The sequence below is a fragment of the Cherax quadricarinatus genome, chromosome 52 (genome assembly GCF_038502225.1).
Source record: "Cherax quadricarinatus isolate ZL_2023a chromosome 52, ASM3850222v1, whole genome shotgun sequence".
In the NCBI taxonomy this organism is placed as follows: domain Eukaryota; kingdom Metazoa; phylum Arthropoda; class Malacostraca; order Decapoda; family Parastacidae; genus Cherax; species Cherax quadricarinatus.
The window spans coordinates 16591684-16618989 of NC_091343.1; the positions used below are offsets into that span (position 1 = coordinate 16591684).

Below are 27306 nucleotides of genomic sequence, written 5' to 3' on the forward strand. Positions count from 1 at the left end.
ATGTCTTTCTCTTTCTCCTTTGTCTTTCTCTCCTCTATGCCTATATCTTTCTCTTTCTCTATGTCTTTCTGTCTGTTTCTCGTGTGTGTACCTAAGGAACCGTTTTTCGATGAAATTTTGGATTCCTTGCGCTTCAGCAGTGTAGTACACAATACGCTAAACGACTTTATGAACACCAGCTTGTGCATTTACTCGCACGTTCAAACTTTTTTAAGACAAAATTTATTCAGGGTGCCTATGGTTTTACATGCTATGACACATTCATAATTTATTCAGTAAACACAGTAGTTTTAGGCTTATATTGGTAATAAATTATGTAGACTTATCCAAGGATATCCCATAAGAGTAAGTGACTTATTTCCAATGTAATTCTTTTTAAGAAATAAAATTGGAGAGATTTACTGCACAAGTCCAAAACAGATAGTCACTTGAGTCCCTTTTTACTATCTATCAACCCTCTGTCTATTCTTACCCTATCCCCAATATTCTGTGTCTATCCCCAACATTCCTGTTTTTAATGATTCCAAATTTTGAGGTTTCCTTAATTCTTTGTCTACAACATTACTGCAAGACATGCTTCTCTTTTTCCCGTACAGGTACTGAGACGACCATGGTGCGGAAGCGGCCGCCTTTCATATGCAGACTTTACGGTCTCTCAAGAATCATCTTACTGCCCCTGGACAACTGGCTACAACATACCCACCCAGGAACAGATGGAGCAGATGAGCACAAGATTTCCGGCAAAAGTCTGCTCTCCCAGGCGGGGAAAAGAGGGTTATAGAGCTCAAGGTAAGTTGTACACGATCTTCTGCATTGCCAGGAGGGAAAGGAGGAGAGAGATGTGCTTTGACGGAGAACGAGGCAAGTAAATTTTAGTGTCTTAAGAAATTAGCTTTTGTTATATTCGAATATATTTGCCACGGGAGGTCTTCGGTATATGATGATGTTGTATTGCTTGATTCATGAAGCAGATAGATTGGAAAGGTATGGTTATACCGACAGTACGTAGAGATATATGCACTTCTTAAAACATAAATAGCTTGAAAAGTGCGTGTGAGTCTTTATGTACACAGCAGTTAGATTAATAAATCAATAGAACATCCTGTTCAAGTTTTTTTTCTACTTGTTTGCCGCGTGATTAGCTGGTGGTGGTGCTGGATTCAGATTGTCGTTTCCAGGGTTCCAGGTGGTATTGTGTGCAAGAAGTAGAGCCAGAAAATCCGAACAATGATTTTGATTATAAAAATTTCACACAAGGATTTGGGGAACCAAATCGACATCCATTTGGAACAGTGCAATCTCTGGTTCCGAGTCCAACCCTCTCATTCCTGTTTTGAATTTAGAACTATTCAGGGGTCCCCAACCTGTGGCCCTTCTAGGAAATGGATGCGGCCCTCACATGAAATTATGAATTCACTTTTATGTATGTCCCACACTACACAGTGTCAACAATTATAAAATATTTAAAGCCATTTTACACAAACTTTATAGCCACCTCTATCAACCACCTTTCGCTTCTAGTGTGCATGATTTATTTGGATTTAACTGGTAACTGCGGCCCTCCTTTAAATTTGGCTTTGAAATTGGCCCTTTAATTCTAAAAAGTTGGGAACTACTGTTTTACAGCAGTGCATTCATATCATAGAGAATTTCGTGCTTCATTGACCAGATTGTAGCAGAGTATGGCTAAAGTCTCTGCCGGGAAAGGCTGGCGGGGGCGAAGATGTGGGTAGACATTACCACGAATCCGTGTGATAGACGACAGCCACTGTCTGTAACAGTCCCTGCCACTACAGTTTTCACTGTCCCTGCCACAGTCTCTTTCACTGTCCCTGCCACTACCTCTTTCACTGTCCCTGCCACAGTCTCTTTTACTGTCCCTGCCACTTCCTTTTTCACTATCCCTGTCACTACCTCTTTCACTGTCCCTACCACTTCCTTTGTCACTGTCCCTGCCACTACATCTTTCACTGTCCCTGCCACTGCCAACCCAGTTCTCACCATGGACAGGCGAAGAGGAAGACCTCACCAACCATAGAACTAACGATAGTCTGAGTCAAGAATGCTAGGCTCTCGACTCACTCTCACTTTCTCTCTTCTACAATCTCTTCCTCCTCCTCCTCTCCATCACTCCCTCCCTCCATTACTTCGCTCTCTGCCAGTCTCCCTTCATCCATGTTTTAAACCCTACTCCTGTCCATACGTCCCTCACTCACCTACCCTATATTATTCCATTTTTTTTTAACTGTCCAACGCACCCCTTCTTCCCTCCCTCCCTCCCTCTTTTTTTCCCGTCCCCCTCCCCCTTTTTTCCCTCCCCCTTTTTCCCCTCCCCCTCCCCCTTTTTTCCCTCCCTCTCCCCCTTTTTCCCTTCCTTCCCAACGACTCACGCCAAACAACTAAGATTGTGTTGCTCCCCTGGGCCAGAATAGTAAATCAGAGGTTTAATCGGTTGAGAAAAATAAATCTCTTTAGCTTCCTTTCTCTGTCTTTTCTGGAGAGAACCAATTATAAGCCAGAGGAAAGGTGGGGTACTCCATCAGACTGACGTGAGGAGGGCAGGAAGGAGTGGTGGAGGGAAGGAAAGAAGGGTGGAGGGAAGGAAGGAAGGGTGGAGGGAAGGAGAGGAAGTGGGCAGAACAGATGGAAGAAAGAAGTGACTGAATAAAGGAAAGATGGAGGGAAGGGAGGAAATAATTGTGAAGGAACGACGTAGGGAAAGGAAGGAACAGGGAAGGGGAGAAAGGAAGGAGGAAAATAAAAATTACAGAAGTGTAAAAGGAAATAAATAGATGAATGACATAAGAAATGAAGGAGAGAATAATGAAAACAGAATGGCTGTAATAAGGAAGGCTTAAAGGATGGAAAAAAGAACAAGAAAAAAAAAAACAGGAAGGGCGAGAAAGGGCGAAAAAAGTGAACAAAGAAATGCAAATAAACGTTCTAGAAATAAAAGTAGAGGGATGTGGAGAGAAAGAGAACAAATTTTTGTGTGTCTGGGATACTACGAGAAAGTTTTGGGAGAAAAAGCAGAGAGGATGAAATGTTTGTGTGTTCTGCAGGGAGACAGATGTTCGAGGGAAGTGACGGGGACGATACCAGGGAGTACCAGGTACTATTTTTTTTTTTTACACAGGGTTTGACAAGGTTAAGGATCCCTAGCTTTATTGACAAGCTATTTACAGGTTAAGGATTCCTAACTTTATTGGCAAGCTAAGAGCTGTTACCTACATCAGCTAATTTGAAAGCATTTTTATTGTTATGAGACATACAAGTAGGGAACAGGATGAACTTGGAGCCATCTGTGGGCCAGCATTTTCATTTGATCAACTGACTTTATCTCGTTGACATCATTATGCTGTACGAATGTGTTCCATACTCGAGTCATCCTGGGTATATATGATCTCAGATGGAGTGAAGTTCTGGAGAATGATACAGCCAGAGTGAAGTTGCTGCTTTCTGCCCGTCTTGTGGCATAAAAGCTTGTTTCATGCTGTCCTCGAAGTGGATCCAAGTGTGGTACTTTGACAATATTGGCCTTGTACAGAACAGTAAGGCCATCTACATCCCTCCTGTGTTGAAGACCCTGCTGAAATGACAGATCTATCCAGGATGGGTCCAGGCGAGAGATGAGACGTCTTGCTCTGTTCTCTACTCTGTCAAGCAGTCGCAGATGAGAGGGGGGGGGGGCAGGCAAACCAAGAAAGTGGAGCATACTCAAGGTGCGAGCGTACTTGTGCCTCGTACAGAATCTTGCAATCCCTACTGTCAAGCAGATGCGAGATACGGCGAAGTGCTGTAAGCTTCCTGGCTGCCTTGTTTGCAAGATTTACAACATGGTTCTTCATGGTTAGTTTGGAGTCAAGTTTGTGTCCCTCTGTCTCTGTCTCTCTCTGTCTCTGTCTCTCTCTCTCTCTCTCTTTCTCTCTCTCACGCGCACACACACACACACATACACTCGCAGTGACAAGAGGAACAGTAGGCCAGTAATAGCCCTCTTACTCTTACTACTTCTTTCGGTACTACTACTATTCTACCACTTGTCCTGACATTACCACTTTTGCTACTACCACTGCTCTGCTACTTTTCCTCCTCCTTCCCCACCTCCTTCCCCACCTCCTTCCCCACCTCCGTTCTGTCTTCTGGCCTTCTCTGTCTTTATCTCATTCATATGTGATCTGACAATGGTCCGGGACAGACCTAAGTTTTGATGAAGAGGAACAGTGCTTTCATGGGCAGATATCACCAGAAGGGTCCCACAAAGATCGGTGCTTGACCCGATAATAATTATGATTTATATAAATGATTTCCAGAATAAAAAAAAATAGACATGAAGAGAAGACAAAAATTCTATTCAGAGTAATAAAATTTATTGTAAGTCCCTATAAGAAAACTTGAATCGAGAATCAGCGAATCAATGAATGGGTGATGCAGTTCAGTGTAGATAAAAGGCATGTAATGGAAGCTGAAGTGATTGTAGGTAACAGGAAGACTGTAGACACTGGTAAAATATTGAAAGAGACAGAGACACGGACATACGTGTGTGATACACTTGTAACCTATTTGGGGAGGATTTCAACCCTTCGGAGCCGGGCCTGGGCCCAGGTTAGAGGCCTGCTGGACCATATAGCGGTCACAGCCTGTGTGATCTGCCAGTTGGCGGAGGTAGTGATTTAGTTTCATCTTGAAAACTTCTACACTTATTTCGGCAAAATTATTGACAGAAGATTGTTACCTGAGAATCAGATAATGTTTTGAGTCTCTCTCCTGTGCTAGGTGGTAAACTGTAAAATAACACACACACACACACACACACACACACACACACACACACACACACACACACACACACACACACACACACACACACACACACACACCTAAATAAAAAAAAACGAGTAACGAAAACAAGTAACTTGAATGCATATTACATGTAATATTTATAAATAAAACGGCTTACAGCATCATTATGTTTGTACTTATATTACTATATACATATACACAGAGAAAGTACGTAGTCAGCAGGATTCGAACCTACTACAGGAAGACTGGCAAGGTTTCCAAGTGACACTCTTCTCCACTCAGCCACAAATGCCACATAAGCTTGGCAGCCTGGTTTACAAGCCCACTGATGTGCCCAGCCCGGGCACAAATTCCAAAAGTGATAAATTATGTGGAATAGGACGATAATAAACTATGCACGATTAGGGTAACTAGTGACTTGGTCCTCAGACAAAGAAAAATTAAAATCGAACAAATCCCCAGGTCCTGATGAACTGTTTGCAAGGGTTTTAAAGGAATATAAAGAGGAGCTTAGCGAACCTTTGGCTAGTCTTTTCAACATATCACTACAAACTTGCATAGTGCCAGACAAGTGGAAAATGGCAAATGTAATTCTCATTTACAAAGCAGGAGACAGGTCCTTAGCTTCGAACTATAGACCATTAAGCTTCACCTCCATAGTGGGAAAATTTATGGAATAAATAATTGCTGAGGCAATTCGGAGCCATCTTGAAAGGCATAAATTGATTGACGAATCTCAGCAAATTTACAAAGGGGCGATCCTGATTGAATTTACTAACTTTTTTCACCAAGGTATATGAGGAGGTAGATCATGGTAATGAATATGATATTGTGTATATGGACTTCAGTAAGGCTTTTGATAGAGGAGAACTTTTTTCCTGGGTAGAGGCGTGGCTGACAGACAGGCAGCAGAGAGTTTGCATCAATGGGGAGAAATCAGAGTGGGGGCGCGTCACGAATGGTATTTCACAGGGGTCAGTGTTGGGCCCTTTGTTGTTTACAGTTTATGTAAACGACATATGTGAGGGAATAAATAGCGACATAAGCAAGTTTGCTGATGACATCAAAATAGGTCGCCTGATTCATTCTAATGAGGACATTAGAACACTCCAGGAAGATTTGAATAGACCGATGCAGTGGTCGGAGAAGTGGCAGGTGCAGTTTAATATAGACAAATGCAGAGTTCTAAACATGCCACATATAAACTAAATAATGTAGATCTTAATATTACTGGTTGTGAAAAGGATTTGGGAGTTCTGGCTAGGCAGTAATCTAAAACCAAGACAATAGTGCATCAGTGTTCGCAATAAAGGTGAAGAGAATTCTTTGCTTCATATCAAGGAGCATAAATAATAAGAGTCCTTTGTTGTTTTTCAACTCTATATATCTTTGGTTAGGCCTCATTTAGATAATGCTGCGCAGTTCTGGTCACCGTGTTACAGAATGGATATAAATACTCTGGAAAACGTACGAAGGAGGATGACAAAGTTGATCCCGTGTATCAGAAATCTTCCCTATGAGGATAAACTGAGGGCCCTGAATCTGTACTCTCTAGAAAGGCGTAGAATTAGGGGGGATATGATAAGGTGTATAATTGAAAAACATGAATAAATGAAGGGAATGTAAATAACGTGTTAAAAGTATCTAGCCTAGACAACACTCGAAGTAATGGTTTTAAGTTAAAAAAATATCATATTCAGAAAGGATATAGGAAAGCAATGGTTTGGTATTAAAGTTGTGGATGAGTGGAACAAACTCTCGAGTACCGTCATAGAGGCTAAGATGATGTGTAGTTTTAAAAATAGGTTGGATAAATACATGAGTGGGTGTGAGCTGGACCAGACTAGCTTGTGCTAACAGGTCTAACGCCGTGTTCCTTAAGTGGATGTGACCTGACCTGACTAGATGGATCATTGGCCTTGCATGGGCCAGTAGGCCTGCTGCAGTGTTCCTTCTTTCTTATGTTAAGCTGTGAAAACACGTACCCTGCACATTTGCCCTCACCTTCAGACACAGTTGAGGATGATTATAAAGTAATTACATCTTGGACTTCCTTGTACTTCAGTAGTTCCTCGAGAGTGTTATTGTTCTTGTACTGCATTTTACTTGTCAAAATCACTTACTCCCGTCTAGTAACACAGAAATAACCCCTCACCATCCCTTTGGGGTAGTTCCCAGAAATTATTGTTCTTATTGCATATTAGCTAGTCAGGATTACTTACTCCGTCTTAGTAACAGAAATAACCCTCATTACCCTTTTGGGGGATGATTAAGTAATTATTGGGTATTGATGAACTCATGTACTGACTACATTATCTCAGACATCTGCCTTCTAATTATCGATCAATGAACCCTGTGCTGTTTCGAGTTAGATTATGTCTACTAACGTATAGTCTGCCAATCCTGCCTTAGCGACCAGGTCAGGCGTTTCTCAAGGACACAATGCTCACTTAGATAAGAAATAACTCATTTCCATCTAATAATTTTGTCACTTTCTAATTAGTCAATCTGCTTTAGAATTCGCTTACAAGGAAACTCTTTTTAACCTCGATTTTTCATGGGCTTATGACAGTCAATTTACTGTACACATTATGGAAGCTCTATCTTGGAGAAATTGAGTTACCTATAATAATCTAATTGTAATCCCTTCAGCATAATATTCGCACTAAAGTGGTCAGTGAGTTTCTTATATCCACATGTCTCACTTGTCTTTAGTTTATTTCGGTTACTGTGAAGCGATACACATTTACGCCTTAATGTTCAATACTGTTACCTCTCTGTGCGCATGTCAAATTAGTGGTTGTATTAATAAATGCCTTGTACAAGACAACTCACAGTCTCAAAAGTCTTTATTATTAGTTTATCGTAGTGACATAAACCAGTGCAAGCATTGCATGTTGATATCTGTAATATATTAGATAGGTAGACGCAAGAATGCCGAAGCAAGCAGCCGACGACAGGGTTCTAGCCACGGAGCCATCTTGAGCAACCAGAGTTTCAAACTCTCCCATCCTCAACTCTGTCATCTTCGATGTTGGCGCCGCTGTGCTGCAGCGGCTGCCTCAGTGGTCGCCAGGGACCATCTACTCGTCCCGGTGCCAGTAGTTGTATATGAGGAGGATGAGGTCGAGGGGCTGGACCAGGCAAGGATACTCGTCCTGACAGTCCTCTCCATTCTCGTCGCCGTACCTCGCCGCCGCTTCGAACTCCGTTATCTCCCTTAACGGTACGTTGCTCCCCGGGGACCTGAGGAATATGATTTTTTTTGATGAACATTAACTTGTTTTATCTCGAGTACTTCTGATCTTGGATTCAGCAAAAGAGTTTAACAATCTATTACCTTAATTTACTTGCCCAGTGTTTTATGAGTAATTAAACAATATATATATATTTGATGTATTTTATATATATATATATATATATATATATATATATATATATATATATATATATATATATATATATATATATATAATTTATATTTATATATTGTAATAGTAGGTTGGTAGACAGCAACCACCCAGGGAGGTACTACCATCCTGCCAAGTGAGTGTAAAACGAAAGCCTGTAATTGTTTTACATGATGGTAGGATTGCTGGTGTCTTTTGTCTGTCTCATAAATATGCAAGATTACAGACTGTTGAGTAGACTTCAGGATGTACATGTTTATAGAGGGGCCACAGATATATCAGATCACTTTCTAGTTGTAGCTACACTGAGAGTAAAAGGTAGATGGGATACAAGGAGAATAGAAGCATCAGGGAAGAGAGAGGTGAAGGTTTATAAACTAAAAGAGGAGGCAGTTAGGGTAAGATATAAACAGCTATTGGAGGATAGATGGGCTAATGAGAGCATAGGCAATGGGGTCGAAGAGGTATGGGGTAGGTTTAAAAATGTAGTGTTAGAGTGTTCAGCAGAAGTTTGTGGTTACAGGAAAGTGGGTGCAGGAGGGAAGAGGAGCGATTGGTGGAATGATGATGTAAAGAGAGTAGTAAGGGAGAAAAAGTTAGCATATGAGAAGTTTTTACAAAGTAGAAGTGATGCAAGGAGGGAAGAGTATATGGAGAAAAAGAGAGAAGTTAAGAGAGTGGTGAAGCAATGTAAAAAGAGAGCAAATGAGAGAGTGGGTGAGATGTTATCAACAAATTTTGTTGAAAATAAGAAAAAGTTTTGGAGTGAGATTAACAAGTTAAGAAAGCCTAGAGAACAAATGGATTTGTCAGTTAAAAATAGGAGAGGAGAGTTATTAAATGGAGAGTTAGAGGTATTGGGAAGATGGAAGGAATATTTTGAGGAATTGTTAAATGTTGATGAAGATAGGGAAGCTGTGATTTCGTGTATAGGGCAAGGAGGAATAACATCTTGTAGGAGTGAGGAAGAGCCAGTTGTGAGTGTGGGGGAAGTTCGTGAGGCAGTAGGTAAAATGAAAGGGGGTAAGGCAGCCGGGATTGATGGGATAAAGATAGAAATGTTAAAAGCAGGTGGGGATATAGTTTTGGAGTGGTTGGTGCAATTATTTAATAAATGTATGGAAGAAGGTAAGGTACCTAGGGATTGGCAGAGAGCATGCATAGTTCCTTTGTATAAAGGCAAAGGGGATAAAAGAGAGTGCAAAAATTATAGGGGGATAAGTCTGTTGAGTGTACCTGGTAAAGTGTATGGTAGAGTTATAATTGAAAGAATTAAGAGTAAGACGGAGAATAGGATAGCAGATGAACAAGGAGGCTTTAGGAAAGGTAGGGGGTGTGTGGACCAGGTGTTTACAGTGAAACATATAAGTGAACAGTATTTAGATAAGGCTAAAGAGGTCTTTGTGGCATTTATGGATTTGGAAAAGGCGTATGACAGGGTGGATAGGGGGGCAATGTGGCAGATGTTGCAAGTGTATGGTGTAGGAGGTAGGTTACTGAAAGCAGTGAAGAGTTTTTACGAGGATAGTGAGGCTCAAGTTAGAGTATGTAGGAAAGAGGGAAATTTTTTCCCAGTAAAAGTAGGCCTTAGACAAGGATGTGTGATGTCACCGTGGTTGTTTAATATATTTATAGATGGGGTTGTAAGAGAAGTAAATGCGAGGGTCTTGGCAAGAGGCGTGGAGTTAAAAGATAAAGAATCACACACAAAGTGGGAGTTGTCACAGCTGCTCTTTGCTGATGACACTGTGCTCTTGGGAGATTCTGAAGAGAAGTTGCAGAGATTGGTGGATGAATTTGGTAGGGTGTGCAAAAGAAGAAAATTAAAGGTGAATACAGGAAAGAGTAAGGTTATGAGGATAACAAAAAGATTAGGTGATGAAAGATTGAATATCAGATTGGAGGGAGAGAGTATGGAGGAGGTGAACGTATTCAGATATTTGGGAGTGGACGTGTCAGCAGATGGGTCTATGAAAGATGAGGTGAATCATAGAATTGATGAGGGAAAAAGAGTGAGTGGTGCACTTAGGAGTCTGTGGAGACAAAGAACTTTGTCCTTGGAGGCAAAGAGGGGAATGTATGAGAGTATAGTTTTACCAACGCTCTTATATGGGTGTGAAGCGTGGGTGATGAATGTTGCAGCGAGGAGAAGGCTGGAGGCAGTGGAGATGTCATGTCTGAGGGCAATGTGTGGTGTGAATATAATGCAGAGAATTCGTAGTTTGGAAGTTAGGAGGAGGTGCGGGATTACCAAAACTGTTGTCCAGAGGGCTGAGGAAGGGTTGTTGAGGTGGTTCGGACATGTAGAGAGAATGGAGCGAAACAGAATGACTTCAAGAGTGTATCAGTCTGTAGTGGAAGGAAGGCGGGGTAGGGGTCGGCCTAGGAAGGGTTGGAGGGAGGGGGTAAAGGAGGTTTTGTGTGCGAGGGGCTTGGACTTCCAGCAGGCATGCGTGAGCGTGTTTGATAGGAGTGAATGGAGACAAATGGTTTTTAATACTTGACGTGCTGTTGGAGTGTGAGCAAAGTAACATTTATGAAGGGATTCAGGGAAACCATCAGGCCGGACTTGAGTCCTGGAGATGGGAAGTACAGTGCCTGCACTCTGAAGGAGGGGTGTTAATGTTGCAGTTTAAAAACTGTAGTGTAAAGCACCCTTCTGGCAAGACAGTGATGGAGTGAATGATGGTGAAAGTTTTTCTTTTTCGGGCCACCCTGCCTTGGTGGGAATCGGCCGGTGTGATAATAAAAAAAATAATAAAAAAAATAACAGGTATGTCTTGCTACTTCTACTTACACTTAGGTCACACTACACATACATGTACATGTTTATACACACTCATCTGGGTTTTCTTTGATTTTATCTTAATAGTTCTTGGTCTTATTACTTTTCCTTTTATATCCATGGGGAAGTGGAATAAGAATCTTTCCTCCGTAAGCCATGCGTGTTGTAAAAGTCAACTAAAATGCCGGGAACAATGGGCTAGTAACCCCTTTTCCTGTAATCATTACTAAAAAGAGTAAGAAGAAAATTGTCAAAGTGGGAAGTCTGAATTTGCGTGGATGTTGTGCAAATGATAAGAGATGATTGTGGATGTTATGAATGAGAAGAAGCTGGATGTCCTGGCTTTAAGTGAAACAAAGCTGAAGGGGCTGGGAGAGTTTCAGTGGAGAGGAATAAATTGGATTAGGCCAGGGGTTTCAAATAGAGTTAGAGCTAAGTAAGGAGTAGCAATAATGTTGAAGGATAAGTTATGGCAGGAAAAGAGGGACTATAAATGTATTAATTCATAAGAACATAAGAACATAAGAACGAAGGAACACTGCAGAAGGCCTACTGGCCCATGCGAGGCAGGTCCAAGTCTCCTACCGGCTTAAGCCAATGCACCCAACCTAGTCAGGTCAGGTCACATTGACTTAAGGGAGGAACACGGCAACCGACCTGGTAGCACAAGCTATCAGGTCTAACTCACACCCACCCACATCCACTCATGTATTTATCCAACCTAGTTTTAAAGCTACACAACGTTCTGGCCTCTATAACGGTACTTGGGAGTTTGTTCCACTCATCCACAACTCTATTACCAAACCAGTACTTTCCTATATCCTTCCTGAATCTGAATTTTTCCAACTTAAAACCATTGCTGCGAGTCCTGTCTAGGCTAGATATTTTCAGCACACTATTTACATCCCCTTTATTTATTCCTGTCTTCCATTTATACACCTCAATCATATCCCCCCTAATTCTACGTCTTTCTAGAGAGTGCAGATTCAGGGCCCTTAGTCTATCCTCATAGGGAAGGTTTCTGATACATGGGATCAACTTTGTCATCCTCCTTTGTACATTTTCCAGAGAATTTATATCCATTCTGTAATAAGGTGACCAAAACTGTGCAGCATAATCTAAATGAGGCCTAACCAAGGATGTATAGAGTTGAAGAACAACCTGAGGACTCCTATTATTTATGCTTCTTGATATGAAGCCAAGGATTCTATTAGCTTTATTGCGAACACTTATGCACTGTTGTCTTGGTTTCAGATTACTGCTAACCAGAACTCCTAAATCTTTTTCGCAATCCGTAATATTAAGATCTACATTATTTAGTTTATATGTGGCATGATTATTGTCCTGTCCAACATTTAGAACTTTGCATTTGTCTATATTAAACTGCATCTGCCACTTCTCCGACCACTGCATCAGTCTATTCAAATCTTCCTGGAGTGCTCGAATGTCCTCGTCAGAATGAATTCGACGGCCTATTTTGGTGTCATCGGCAAACTTGCCGATGTCGCTCTTTATGCCCTCATCTATGTCGTTTATGTAGATTGTGAACAGCAGGGGGCCCAACACTGACCCCTGTGGAACACCGCTCGTGACACTTCCCCACTCTGATTTCTCCCCATTTATGCAAACTCTCTGCTGCCTATTTGTCAACCATGCCTCTATCCAGGAAAAAATTTCTCCTCCTATTCCATGTGCTTTAATTTTCCTCAATAGTCTCTGATGTGGGACCCTGTCAAAAGCCTTACTGAAGTCCATATACACAATATCATATTCATTACCATGATCTACCTCCTCAAATACCTTAGTGAAAAAAGTTAATAAATTCGTAAGGCAGGAACGCCCCTTTGTAAAACCATGCTGAGATTCGTTGATTAATTTATGCTTTTCAAGGTGGCTACGAACTGCCTCGGCAATTATTGATTCCATAAATTTTCCCACTATGGAGGTTAGGCTTATTGGTCTATAGCTCGAAGCTAAGGACCTGTCACCTGTTTTGAAAATAGGTATCACATTTGCCATTTTCCACTTATCTGGCACCATGCCAGTTTGTAGTGATATGTTGAAAAGATTAGCCAAAGGTGTGCTAAGCTCCTCTTTACATTCCTTTAGAACCCTTGCATACAGTTCATCAGGGCCTGGGGATTTGTTAGGTTTTAATTTATCTATTTGCCTAAGGACCATGTCACTTGTGACCCTAATAGTACACAGTTTATTATCGTCCTGTTCTACATAATTTATCATTACTGGAATATCGCTGGTATCCTCCTGTGTAAAAACTGAGAGGAAGTATGTGTTAAAAATTCTACACATTTCCTTATCACTGTCAGTGAGCTGACCCGAGGAACTTTTGAGTGGGCCTATCTTGTCCCTGATCTTACTTCTGTATACCTGAAAGAATCCTTTTGGGTTAGTCTTCGATTCTCTTGCAACTTTAACCTCATAATCTCTTTTTGCTTTTCTAATTCCCTTTTTTATTTCTCTCTTTAACTGAATATATCGATTTCTCAATTGCCCCTCTCCTCTTTTGATTTGCCTATATATGCCTCTCTTTTGACCAATCAGATATTTTAATCTATTGTTCATCCATTTAGGATCATTTTTGTTTGATCTGATTTCCCTATTTGGAACATAATTTGACTGAGCAGCTAGAACTATGCCCTGGAAAGCATCATATCGGCAACCATCACCACCTACCTGACCCTTAGTCAGGTCATTCCAGTTCAGCCCACCTAAGTAATTTTTCAGTCCTATGAAATCAGCCAAGCGAAAGTCAGGGACGGAGACTTGATTGCCATTATTAGGGGAATTCCATGATATATTAAAACTGAGTGATTTGTGATCACTTTCCCCAAGCTCATCATTAACCTCAAGATTATTAATTAGTGTTTCCCTACTGGCAAGAACCAAGTCAAGGAGGTTATTTCCCCTAGTTGGCTCTGTCACAAACTGTTTTAAAAAACAATCCTGGATCGTATCAAGAAAGTCACCTGACTCTAAATTTCCTGTCAAATTGCTCCAGTCAATCTGTCTATAGTTGAAATCTCCCATTAGCACAACATTTTCGTATGTAGATGCCTTACGAATTTCGTCCCATAGAAGTTTACTGCACTCCCTATCAAGATTTGGGGCCCTGTAAATCACACCCAAAATTAGTTTTTCTCGGCCCTCGAGAAGCTGTAACCAAACAGATTCAGTGGCTGACGCTTCTAATTTAATATCTTGTCTAACACAACAATTTAAATTGTCTCTGACATACATCGCTACTCCACCACCTTTCCTGTTGACCCTGTCAGTGTGGAATAATTTATAGCCTTGTATGTGACATTCAGAGGGCATCTCTCTATCTTTCAGATTGAGCCAGGTCTCTGTTATAGCAATAATATCTATGTCTCCTGCACTTGCAATTAATCTTAGCTCATCTATCTTATTTCTTACACTCCTGCTATTAGTATAGTAAACCTTAAGGGAGCTAGTCCCTTGCTGCCCTCTGCTGTCCCCCTTTGTTTGCTGACCTGATCTATTGTCTTTATTTATAACTTCATGCTGAATGCCTTTTATACATTTACTGTTTCCAACCCAAGTGTTGCAGCCTGCTTGTTTCCCACACACACCCATACCTCTATCTTCCATCAGTTTAAAATCATAGGCATTTCACCAATGGCCTTCTCAATCGAGTCTGCAAGTGCTACCACCCCAGCCCCAGAGAGATGTACCCCATCCCTTGCATACATATCATGTTTGCCATAAAAGTTGTTCCAGTTGTCAATGAATGGGATTGCATGTTCCTTGCAGTATCTGTCTAGCCAGCAATTTACACCAATTGCCCTAGACAACCATTCATTTCCTACTCCCCTTCTAGGCAAGATGCTACATATGATTGGGATCCCTCCCTTAGACTTAATGAAATCAATAGCTGACCTGTACTTATCTAGCAGCTCTTCTCTCCTACCCTTCCCAATATCATTTCCACCAGCACTGAGACAGATAATGGGCTTGCTCCCATTACCTGACATGATATTATCCAGCCTGTTGACAATGTCCCCAACACCAGCTCCAGGGAAGCACACTCTATCTCTCATCTTCTTATTCCTATTACAAAAAGCACGGTCAATGTATCTTACCTGAGAGTCACCAACCACAAGAATGCGCTTACCTCCATTAGCAGGGGCAGTAGTACCCTTACCTTCACTGGCCACTGAAGTACATTCATCCTGAAGAACAGAGAAGCGATTTCCTACCTTCAGATCTTCACTCTTAACTTTCCTTACTCTGATGCGCCTTCCATTACTGTGAACTACTCGCCACTTGTAGCAGGTGCTGGGCTGCACCTCACTGCTGGTAGCCGTTGCTGCCACCCCAACTACAGCCTCCTCACAGCGAGAGACAGACTGCACCTCGCTGCTAGAAGCCTCATTCCCCACAACTCCAGCCACCTCACACTCTCTCCCAGACCCATTGAGGTGGACCTTCAGCCTCCTGATCTCCTCCTGGAGAAGCAAGACCTCCTCCTTCAACTCTCCAACCCCAATTTTTAAAACACTGCAGAAGCAAGCCATGCTTTGTAACCGTCCACACTAATCCCCAAGGCAGCTCAGGGTCTGTGACCTCACGTGACGACTGACCACTGATTATGTGGAGTAAAATAATGGTTGGATGTGAAAAGTGGGTTATAGTAAGCGTATATGCACCTGGAGAAGAGAGACGTGTAGAGGAGAGAGAGAGATTTGGGGAAATGTTGAGTGAATGTGTGGGGAGTTTTGAACCAAGTGTGAGAGTAATGGTGGTTGGGGATTTCGATGCTTAAGTGGGCAAAAATGTTGTGGAGGGAGTAGTAGTTAAATTTGGGGTGCCAGGGGTAAATGAAAATGGGGAGCCTTTAATTGAGCTATGTGTAGAAAGAAGTTTGGTAATAAGTAATACATATTTTATGAAGAGGCTAAATAAATATACAGGGTATGATATAGCACGTAATGAAAGTAGTTAGATTATGTATTGGTGGATAAAAGGTTGATGGGTAGGCTCCAGGATGTACACGTTTATAGAGGGGCAACTGATATATCGGATCATTATTTAGTTGTAGCTACAGTTAGAGTAAGAGGTAGATGGGAAAAGAGGAAAATGGCAACAACAAGCAAGAGGGAGGTGAAGGTGTATAAACTAAGGGAGGAGGAAGTTCGGGTGAGATATAAGCAACTATTGGCAGAAAGGTGGGCTGGTGCAAGTATGAGTAGTGGGGGGGTTGAAGAGGGTTGGAATAGTTTTAAAAATGCAGTATTAGAATGTGGGGCAGAAGTTTGTGGTTATAGGAAGGTGGGTGCAGGAGGAAAGAGGAGTGATTGGTGGAATGATGAAGTAAACGGAGTGATAAAAGAGAAAAAGTTAGCTTATGAGAGGTTTTTACAAACCAGAAGTGTTATAAGAAGAGCAGAGTATATGGAGAGTAAAAGAAAGGTGAAGAGAGTGGTGAGAGAGTGCAAAAGGAGAGCAGATGATAGTGGGAGAGGCACTGTAAAGAAATTTTAAAGAAAATAAGAAAAAAAATTGGAGTGAGTTAAACAAGTTAAGAAAGCCTAGAGAACGAATGGATTTGTCAGTTAAAAACAGAGTAGGGGAGTTAGTTGGTGGGGAGATGGAGGTTTTGGGTAGATGGCGAGAACATTTTGAGGAACTTTTAAATGTCGACGAAGAAAGGGAAGCGGTAATTTCATGCACTGGCCAGGGAGGTATACCATCTTTTAGGAGCGAAGAAGAACAGGATATGAGTGTGGGGGAGGTGCGTGAGGCATTATGTAGAATGAAAGGGGGTAAAGCAGCTGGAACTGATGGGATCATGACAGAAATGTTAAAAGCAGGGGGGATATGAAGTGTTGGAGTGGTTGGTATTTTTGTTTAATAAATGTATGAAAGAGGGAAAGGTACCTAGAGATTGGCGGAGAGCATGTATATATATGTACATAAAGGGAAGGGGGACAAAAGAGATTGTAAAGATTATAGAGGAATAAGTTTACTGAGTATACCAGGAAAATTGTATGGTAGGGTTATAATTGAAAGAATTAGAGGTAAGACAGAATGTAGGATTGCGGACAAGCAATCCTACATTCAGAGTGGGTAGGGGATGTGTAGATCAAGTGTTTACATTGAAGCATATATGTGAACAATATTTAGATAAAGGTAGAGAAGTTTTTAATGCATTTATGGATTTAGAAAAGGCATATTATAGAGTGGATATGGGAGCAATGTGGCAGATGTTGCAAGTATATGGAATAGGTGGTAGGTTACTAAATGCTGTAAAGTTTTTATGAGGATAGTGAGGCTCAGGTTAGGGTGTGTAGAAGAGAGGGAGTTTATGAGGATAGTGAGGCTCAGGTTAGGGTGTGTAGAAGAGAGGGAGACTACTTCCCGGTAAAAGTAGGTCTTAGACAGGGATGTGTAATGTCGCCATTGTTGTTTAATATATTTATAGATGGGGTTGTAAAAGAAGTAAATGCTAGGGTGTTCGGGAGAGGGGTGGGATTAAATTATGGGGAATCAAATACAAAATGGGAAATGACACAGTTACTTTTGCTGATGATACTGTGCTTATGGGAGATTCTAAAGAAAAATTGCAAAGGTTAGTGGATGAATTTGGGAGTGTGTGTAAAGGTAGAAAGTTGAAAGTGAACATAGAAAAGAGTAAGGTGGTGAGGGTATCAAATGGTTTAGATAAAGAAAAAATTGGATATCAAATTGGGGAAGAGGAATATGGAAGAAGTGAATGTTTCAGATATTTGGGAGTTGATGTATCAGCAGATGGATTTATGAAGGATGAGGTTAATCATAGAATTGATGAGAAAAAAGGTGAGGGGTATGTTGAGGTATATGTGGAGACAAAGAACATTATCTATGGAGGCAAAGAAGGGAATGTATAAAAGTATAGTGGTACCAACACTCTTATATGGGTGTGAAGCTTGGGTTGTAAATGCTGCAGCGAGGAGGCGGTTGGAGGCAGTGGAGATGTCCTAAGGGCAATGTGTGGTGTAAATATTATGCAGAAAATTCGGAGTGTGGAAATTAGGAGAAGGTGTGGAGTTAATAAAAGTATTAGTCAGAGGGCTGAAAAGGGTTGTTGAGGTGGTTTGGTCATTTAGAGAGAATGGATCAAAGTAAAATGACATGGAGAGCGTATAAATCTGTAGGGGAAGGAAGGCGGGGTAGGGGTCGTCCTTGAAAGGATTGGAGGGAGGGGGTAAAGGAGGTTGTGTGGGCGAGGGGCTTGGACTTCCAGCAAGCGTGTGTGAACGTGTTAGATAGGAGTGAATGAAGACGAATGGTATTTGGGACCTGACGAGCTGTTGGAGTGTGTGCAGGGTAATATTTAGTGAAAGGATTCAGGGAAACCGGTTATTTTTATATAGCCGGACTCGAGTCCTGGAAATGAGAAGTACAATGCCTGCACTTTAAAGGAGGGGTTTGAGATATTGGCAGTTTGGAGGGATATGTTGTGTATCTTTATATGTATATACCTCTAAACTGTTGTAGTGTGAGCACCTCTGCAAAAACAGTGATTATGTGTGAGTGAAGTGGAAGTGTTGAACGATGAAAGTATTTTCTTTTTGGGAATTTTCTTTCTTTTTGGATCACCCTGCCTCAGTGGGAGACGGCCGACTTGTCAAAAAAATTAGGTCTATATATATATATATATATATATATATATATATATATATATATATATATATATATATATATATATAATGCAAAACAACCACTGTGAAAGAATAGAGAAATTCCAAGAGCTTTCGTTACTATTCACATTATCAAGGAACAATGAAAGTAAAGCATCAAAGGAAGGTATATAAAGGGTCTAGCCCACACCTCACTATCAGATCCCACAACAAAAGAACACCTGACGTGCGACTCATAAGAAAGGGAACACTGCAGCAGGCCCGCCGGCCCAACTAGACAGGTCCTTCACACAACCCACCAACAAACTATTCTACCCAAGAAATAAGAATTTTAAAAATTATTATTTGTCCAATGTATTATTAAATTCTTCCCAAATTCTATTAATTATAAGTGGATCTAATTTATATAAACCTAAGGAAATATTCATATTATTGTCAAAACTGCTTTTTATGAAACAAGATTCAATTATATTCCTGTCGACCATGGACTTGCTTGATACAACTTTCTTAACTTTTTGAAAATCAATTGGATGGTTAAAATCTCTCACTTGAACAAATAGAGCATTGGAATCTTGTCCAGTTCTAATGCTATATTTATGTTGTTTTAATCTTAGTCTTAAGAAGAGAAGGCATATGAACCAAGTTTTCATGGTAAGGGAGAACCAACATGTTTTTAGTTGAATAAGGCTGGAATTTCTCTATTCGTTCACAGTGGTTGTTTTGCATATTCTGAAATCACCCGTTTACCATGATCTTATTGCATATATATATATATATATATATATATATATATATATATATATATATATATATATATATATATATATATATATATATATATATATATATATTTGTAGATGAACGGTTCAGAGAACCGACATGTTGATAAATTAGACACATATACAACTCTTGGGAATCTTCATTGAGGAAACGTTTCGCCACACAGTGGCTTCATCAGTCCATACGAAGGAGAATCTTGAACAGTTTACAAGCTGCTTCTCCGCTGGTATGCCGTATTCTATTCAAGATTGATGGACTGAACACATCGACTCAAGGTTGAGGAACTGATTACCTCATTCTCCTCCTGTTCTTCAAGATTCTCCTTCGTATGGACTGATGAAGCCACTGTGTGGCGAAACGTTTCCTCAATGAAGATTCCCAAGAGTTGTGTATATATATATATATACTATATATATATATATATATATATATATATATATATATATATATATATATATATATATGTGTGTGTGTGTATGTTTGTGTGTGTGTGTGTATGTATGTGTGTGTGTCGTGCCGAATAGGCAGAACTTGCGATCTTGGCTTAAATAGCAACGCTCATCTTGCCATATAGGACAAGTGAAAATTTGTGTATACAATAATGTCGCCAAAATCATTCTGAACCTAACGAAAAAAATATATTTCACTGTTTGTTTAGTATTAAATTATTGTAAACAAATCTAAAATATATTTAGTTGGGTTAGGCTAAAATAAATTGTTCTTGTTATAATAAGGTTAGGTAAGTTTTCTAAGATTCTTTTGGTGCAAAATTAAAAATTTTTTACATTAACATTAATGAAAAAAATATATCTTTAAACGTATAAGAGAAAATTTTAGAAAGGACTTAATTTTAAATGAGTTCTTGCTAATTGACCAGTTTTATATATTCGGCACGACATATGTATATATATATATATATATATATATATATATATATATATATATATATATATATATATATATATGTATATATATATATATATATATATATATATATATATATATATATATATATATATATATATATATATATATATATATATATATATATATATATATATATATATATATATATATATATATATATATATATATATATATATATATATATATATATATATATATATATATATATATATATATATATATATATATATATATATGTATAAACATTGTCTCTACGTCCACAGCAGGACCTGCAAACTCATTATCAGAGTAACCAGTACTTTACCACGGAGCTAGACCTAAGATCAGTATGGGCGTCCAGCCGGAGCCAGATGTTGTTTCCCCATACCCCCGGGCACCAAGCTGGTTTTGAAAGTTATTTCATCGAATGACGAGATTATACTTTGGGGTCAACTTACAACACCTGACTTTTTTATGATGTAGGTAGGTAGTCAAAGACCCATCAAACACAACTTATATTCAAGAAATGAGTCCTTATGTCCATTTTTTGGTTGATTTGAATGGAGTGTAGATTGTGAGGTCTCAGAGAAAAAGGCTGGATACCGTGCTTTTTTTTTGTGTGTAAAGGGGCTACTGAAGAAATGTACGTAGCTGGGTGGGCTTGGGGATTTTTATTTATATGAAGACTGTAAGTTGGCTGTTTTCTCTGGCGACGTGTGTATCCATTCTGCTTTGAAGTGTATGGATGGGACAGGTTGATTTGAGTTTCTGGAAAAAGGTACCGAAGGGGACCCAGTTGGTGTCTTACGTACTGTCGACATACTCAAATCACGGATGTATTTGGCCTTGGTAGGAGTGTTTCGTAGAGGTTGGCAAATTATGGTGATACGAGGCTGTCCATACTGCATCCAGAATTTTGCTTGTATCCACCCTTCTTATTCCTCGTTTGTTATATGACACTGAAGATTTAGCGTTTACCTATGAATATAAAAAATGATGTCATTGCATTTGTAGCTTCCATTTATTTATTTTTTTTTGGTCCATGTAAACTCCAGGCTCCTTTTCTTACTGTCATATCGAAGTGTCTGGGTATATATTACGTCATAATAATGTTTCACCCTGTTTCTCATCTCCAGTGAAAATTAAAATTATAAGGTCCTTTATTTGTACTACATTTCATACATCATTAGGCTTCTTATACTTGATAAAGCCCAGTGATGGGTGAACCGTATTTACAAATCAAGAACTTCACTGCACTTGTCTTTTTTACCAACGTGAGCAGCTTGCCAGTATCTCTCCCTACTATCCCTGCTCCCCCATTACCCTGCTATTTCAGCAGTGTTCGTGGGGAGGGGAAGAGAGGCAACGACTAAAAGGAATAAATTCATAAAATTTATAATGTATTGGGACCAATTGGTCAATCAATTCTATTTCCAATAAAAAGACACATTCAAACATGTATACTACATATTCAAAAATTAAAGCTAATCCCTATTTCGCAATGACGCAGTGAGTATTAATTAAAACTTAAAGTAGTTAACATTAAAAGCCTCCTGTATAATTTCCCCCGAGGTTCTATAGGTGCCCCGGCAGCCTTAAAACTCCAACCAAACAAAAATGAGGGAGATGAGTTTCAAGGTGGTTTTTGGAATAATTGCGATATAAATAATTTTTACGAAGTTGGTGCCGTGAGGAGCTGGGCGAGGATCACCGGTTGGACTTAAGAACAAAGAAAAAGTGACAAGAGAATCACCAGGGTAATGTTCATAGCTCAACCAAGTGATGTCATTTGGTTCGATATGTAGTTTTGTGTTTATAGAATGAGAGAAGAAACCAGCATCACAACACAATCAGAAACACTCCAAACTGACGGAAGAAATGAAATCAAGTAAAACCTCACAGGGACCACATTCCTAGACTAGAAGAACGCGGTGCAGTACTTACGGCACAAGGAATTTGATAGGCCAGGTTAGGAAGCTGTATCTGTCTGAATCTGCATAGGCCTCGCAGATGGTCAGCTTGGCACAACTTCTTGTGTCCACGACACTGGGTAGTAATGACAACGACTCCGTAACCAAACTAGTCAGCGTTGACTCATAAAAGTTGTTTACTTCAGATCTGCCTGAAAAGGAGCCCCCCTGAGTGGTGGTGAAAACGGACAAAGCCAGACCGCCCAGCAGGAAGAGCACAATGTAGGAAAGGGCGCCAAAGGACTGCAAACTGAGTGCATTGGTTGTGTAGTCCCTCGCACCAGGCAAGGTAAACGAGAAGATCGGGATGGTGACGGATACTGAGGTGTTGAAAGCCGTCGATTGGTCGTAGTTAAGGAAGAACCTGCCTTCCTGACCCTCCGGCGGCTCCTCGTAAAGATCCTTGATTGTGTCTTCCATACTGCCGGCAACCTCCGTCACCATACTCGTCACTGCCGCTGTCACCAACGCGCACCACGCCATCACGCCTGCAATACAACAAGTGGGTCAGTATACGGGTACTATATCACGCCAGCAGCATGCAATATCTGAGACATTGCATGAGTCATTACACGAGCATTTAAACAAGAAAGCGTATACTTTTGCTGAGACTGTGTGCCTCAGTGTGTGTTTAAGCAACATCTCTCGGCTACCATCCATATTAGCTCTATCGTTTCGTAGTTGCTTAATTAACACTTAAATTTTTTACTCTGCATTTATCCTTCCAGGGAGATGACTTGAACTTATACTCCCTTCGATTGAACCAGAAAGGTGACGCCTCTAATCGTTTCAACTAACAACCTAGTGTACTCACAGGTTTCGGGATATATGTTTTATAATTTTCTTTAACCTCGATGGCCATCTTCCGCCAAGGCAGGATGACCTAAAGAAGAAAACACATTCACCATCATTCATTCAGACTGTCTTTCCTGATCTGTGCTAACATCACAATTCAGATTACCCTCCGACTGCAACTTCCGCACAACTACAGATTCTCTGATCATCGTGCTAGGTCAGCCTCGCTTCCAAACTTCTATGACTCGTTCGTCATCGACTTGGAGGCTACCAAAGATTCTGAATATGTAGCACAAACTACCAGCATTCGACTGTCCATCTTGTCTCTGCACAAAAAAAATGAGTTTCCGCTATAATAGATTTACCTGCGCTTTTGCAGCCTCAATCACTTGTGGTGATCTACCGTTGTCGTGACTGTCACGAAGGATGTCGAGTCCATTTCGCCTTCCACTGACTGAAGATAGAGACTTCACACTACTTCCACTGACGGAAGACTGATCCCCAACATTCCTTCCACTGACGGAAGACTGAGCCCCAACACTCCTTCCACAGACGGAGGACTGAGCCCCAACACTCCTTCCACTGACAGAAGACTGAGCCCCAACACTCCTTTCACAGACGGAAGACTGAGCCCCAACACTCCTTCCACAGACGAAAGACTGAGCCCCAACACTCCTTCCACAGACGGAAGACTGAGCCCCAACACTCCTTCCATAAACGGAAGACTGAGCCCCAACACTTCTTCCACAGACGGAGGACTGATCCCCAACACTCCTTCCACAGACAGAGGACTATCCCCAACACTCCTTCCACTGACGGAGGACTGAGCCCCAACACTTCTTCCACAGACGGAGGACTGAGCCCCAACACTCCTTCCACGGACGGAAGACTGAGCCACAAAACTCCTTCCACAGACGAAAGACTGAGCCCCAACACTCCTTCCATAAACGGAAGACTGAGCCCCAACACTTCTTCCACAGACGGAGGACTGATCCCCAACACTCCTTCCACAGACAGAGGACTATCCCCAACACTCCTTCCACTGACGGAGGACTGAGCCCCAACACTTCTTCCACAGACGGAGGACTGAGCCCCAACACTCCTTCCACGGACGGAAGACTGAGCCACAAAACTCCTTCCACAGACAGAGGACTGATCCCCAACACTCCTTCCACTGACGCAGGACTGAGCCCCAACACTTCTTCCACTGACGGAAGAGTCACTGACGAAGTAAATCACTGGGTAATAAATGCTGCTCTACTAATGCATGCTTTTTCTTAGTCAATAGTTGAACAGGTTAAAAATAAAGTCTTCCTTTGTACGTGTGGAGCTTCTCCCGAGATAGTTATGACCGGTGAACCTCAGTCCCAGTTTATTCCCCTAAAATAAATGCATCTATAGTACTTTTTAGAAATATCCTCTTTCTTTTCCCCTGTTATAAGACTAGTCAAGACTCACCTATAGTTGTGTTTGTTTTCAATTTTGTGAGTGCTTTTAGCAAAAAATCTTACAACCAGTTTTTGGATCACTTGAAGCTTCAGACAAAATTAAAAGCACAACAAGCATAGCGTTTGTTCATGGTGAGTAAACTAGTCAGTGCCTGTTGATTTTATGACCACTTTCACTTGTTTTTATTTGTACAAAATTAAACAGGAATTCCCTCCAGCTTCATCTAGAAATATATACATGTGTCGAGTAGATAAAATTTGCGATTTTGGCATAAATAGCAACGCTCTTCTTGCCGAATACGGCAAGCGAAAGTTTGAGTATGCAATAATTTCGCAAATATCATTCTGAACATAAGGAAAAAAATATATTTCACTTACGTAGATTATATTGTAAACTCGTCTAAAATATATTTAGTTGGATTGGACTAAATTAAATTGCGGTTGTAATAATAAATGAGAATAATAAATGAGATACATGATAATATACACTTGCACACGAAAATCACTCCCTATGAAAGCAAAAGACTCGGGAGGAGATGCAACATTCCCCCAATGAAAAGCAGGTGCGTCACGAGTACACTGAGAGACGACACAATAAGTGGCCCAAAAGTGTTCAACTGCCTCCCAGCATACATAAGGGGGATTACCAATAGACCCCTGACTGACTTCAAGAAGGCTGTGGGCAGGCACCTAAAGTCAGTACCTGACCAACCGGGCTGTCGTTCGTACACGTCAGTTTGCGTGCGGCCAGCAGTAACAGCCTGGTTGATCAGACCTGATCCACCACGACCCCTGGTCTCAGAGTCGCGGGGGCGTTTACCCCCTAAACCCTTTGCAGGTATACTCAAGTTATACAAGGTTAGTTTTACCTATTCGGTACGACATATATATATATATATATATATATATATATATATATATATATATATACATATATATACACTATTAAGTATTATACACCTACCAGGACTTGGAAGAGAAGAGACAAAACTCACACCAGCGCACAAAACTCGTCACTCTGACTGCCCTCTCTTGATTACGAATCCTTCTTTATATACACTCGCTACGGATGAAAGGATACAAATGCATACGCTTAGGACATCTTTATTTTCGATTCTTGTACCTTGGTCACTAAAGAGAATGAGAAAAACAGTGTACAATAAAGATATCATAGGTGCATGACCCTGTGTGCTTCCATCTACATTGTCGTTATATTTATGGCGTCTAAACCATTTCACGATCTGCTACTCATGATGTACAGACAAGAATCATATAACTGATGGCATATAATACCGACAAGTTGACGAATAAGACATATAAGCAACACATGAGCGACGGACTGATCACGTCAAAACTACTTTTACTGTCTCCAGTGTTGTATCCGGTTGTATTCTACTGAAGAAATCTGTTGTGCAGGCGAAAAGTGTCGACAATAAGATACGCTAGTGTTGCATATGTCTTATTTATCATCTCCAGGCAAGTTGTGGTTGAGAAAGACATACAATTTATAGGCAGGAAAGAGTAATGTTTAGGAGGAACAAAGGTGTTAACAAGAAATTAAACACATATTAGAAAGATGTTGCAGTAGTCCTGGCCCCATCAAGGTAGATCTCGAGACACGTTAAGCAGTGTTAGTAGTGAGTAGCAGTGGCCGTTGCTGGTAGTTCCAAGTGGTATGCCTAGTTTAATGCCTATATTGTTAATTTTTTGCCAGTTAAAGCCGATTTGTTTCTGGGTGATTGTGTTTGTCATGAGTAGCAGTTCATAGCATTTCCTCTTGTGTTTTTCCTCCGGTTTTACACGTTTTGAGTCGAAAAATATCTTCAGACTGTTGTGTGAATCCTTATGCTTGACACACGCGTTTTTCCTATTATCAGTTTGGGCTGCACACAAACATCTGATGAGATTTTCGGAATCAAATCTTGTAATATAAGAAAGGAAAATACAAGAGGAAATGCTATGGAACATCTCTCATCTTGACATCTTAACACAATCACATAGCAGGGCTGCTGGTAATTGGAAAAATATTTAGCTATACACATATTGAACCAGGTATACTGTCGAGAATTTACTACTACTACGACTACTAATACTACTACGACTACTAATACTACTACGACTACTAATACTACTACGGCTACTAATACTACTACTACTAATACTACTGTGTGATGAATAGTTTTGAAAACTGACAACTTGAATTGAGTCACACTAATACTACTACTACTACTACTAATAATAATAATAATAATAATTAGACTAATAATAATAATAAATCCTCTTACCACCATTACCAGCATTCTTGTCTCTTTATCAATTACAACTTGTCAGTGTTCTCTTATTTGCTATTGCACACCTCCAGACATAATTTTTGTAAGTACGCTAAATCGGCACTCGTTGTAGCAGCTTAAAAACAAGAACAAGAGCATAAAAATAAAATTCTGAATGTGCTCCACCCTCCCATTAGCCATGCCATTGTTCCACACCCATGATTAGAAGGCACGAAACATCTTAAGCTCTTAAGAAGAAGAATCATAGAAAAGGACATCAATGAATTAAAGAATAAAAAGTCACAATACCGTGACTGAAACAATTCATGATAAACCCGCACTTAGGAGAGGAATTTTATGACTACGTTTCGGTCCGTCCTGGATCATTGTTATGACAGAAAAGTTTTTGGTGTATAAATACACTTACTTATAGAAGATGTTTCGGTTCTGGGACCTTGATTATTTTAAATACTTGAGT

The 27306-nt window shown here is 40.4% G+C and overlaps 1 protein-coding gene across 1 annotated transcript; it reads right to left on the bottom strand.

Moving 5' to 3' along the window:
- Positions 1-6631: 6631 nt before the first annotated feature.
- Positions 6632-25590, bottom strand: LOC128696833 (uncharacterized). Its single transcript, XM_053788222.2, has 3 exons — positions 25523-25590; positions 22290-22803; positions 6632-8049 (listed from the first exon to the last, which is right to left on the bottom strand). The coding sequence occupies exons 2-3, from the start codon at positions 22796-22798 to the stop codon at positions 7887-7889; spliced, it is 672 nt and encodes a 223-aa protein (XP_053644197.2). The 5' UTR covers positions 22799-22803; positions 25523-25590; the 3' UTR covers positions 6632-7886.
- Positions 25591-27306: the final 1716 nt, after the last annotated feature.

Excerpts from the sequence above, each read along its gene's own strand:
- LOC128696833 (XM_053788222.2), bottom strand. The coding sequence starts at position 22,798 with ATGGCGTGGTGCGCGTTGGTGACAGCGGCAGTGACGAGTATGGTGACG. Across the intron at positions 8,050-22,289 it reads CCTATCAAATTCCTTGTGCC|GTCCCCGGGGAGCAACGTAC; the intron begins GTAAGTACTGCA and ends CATATTCCTCAG.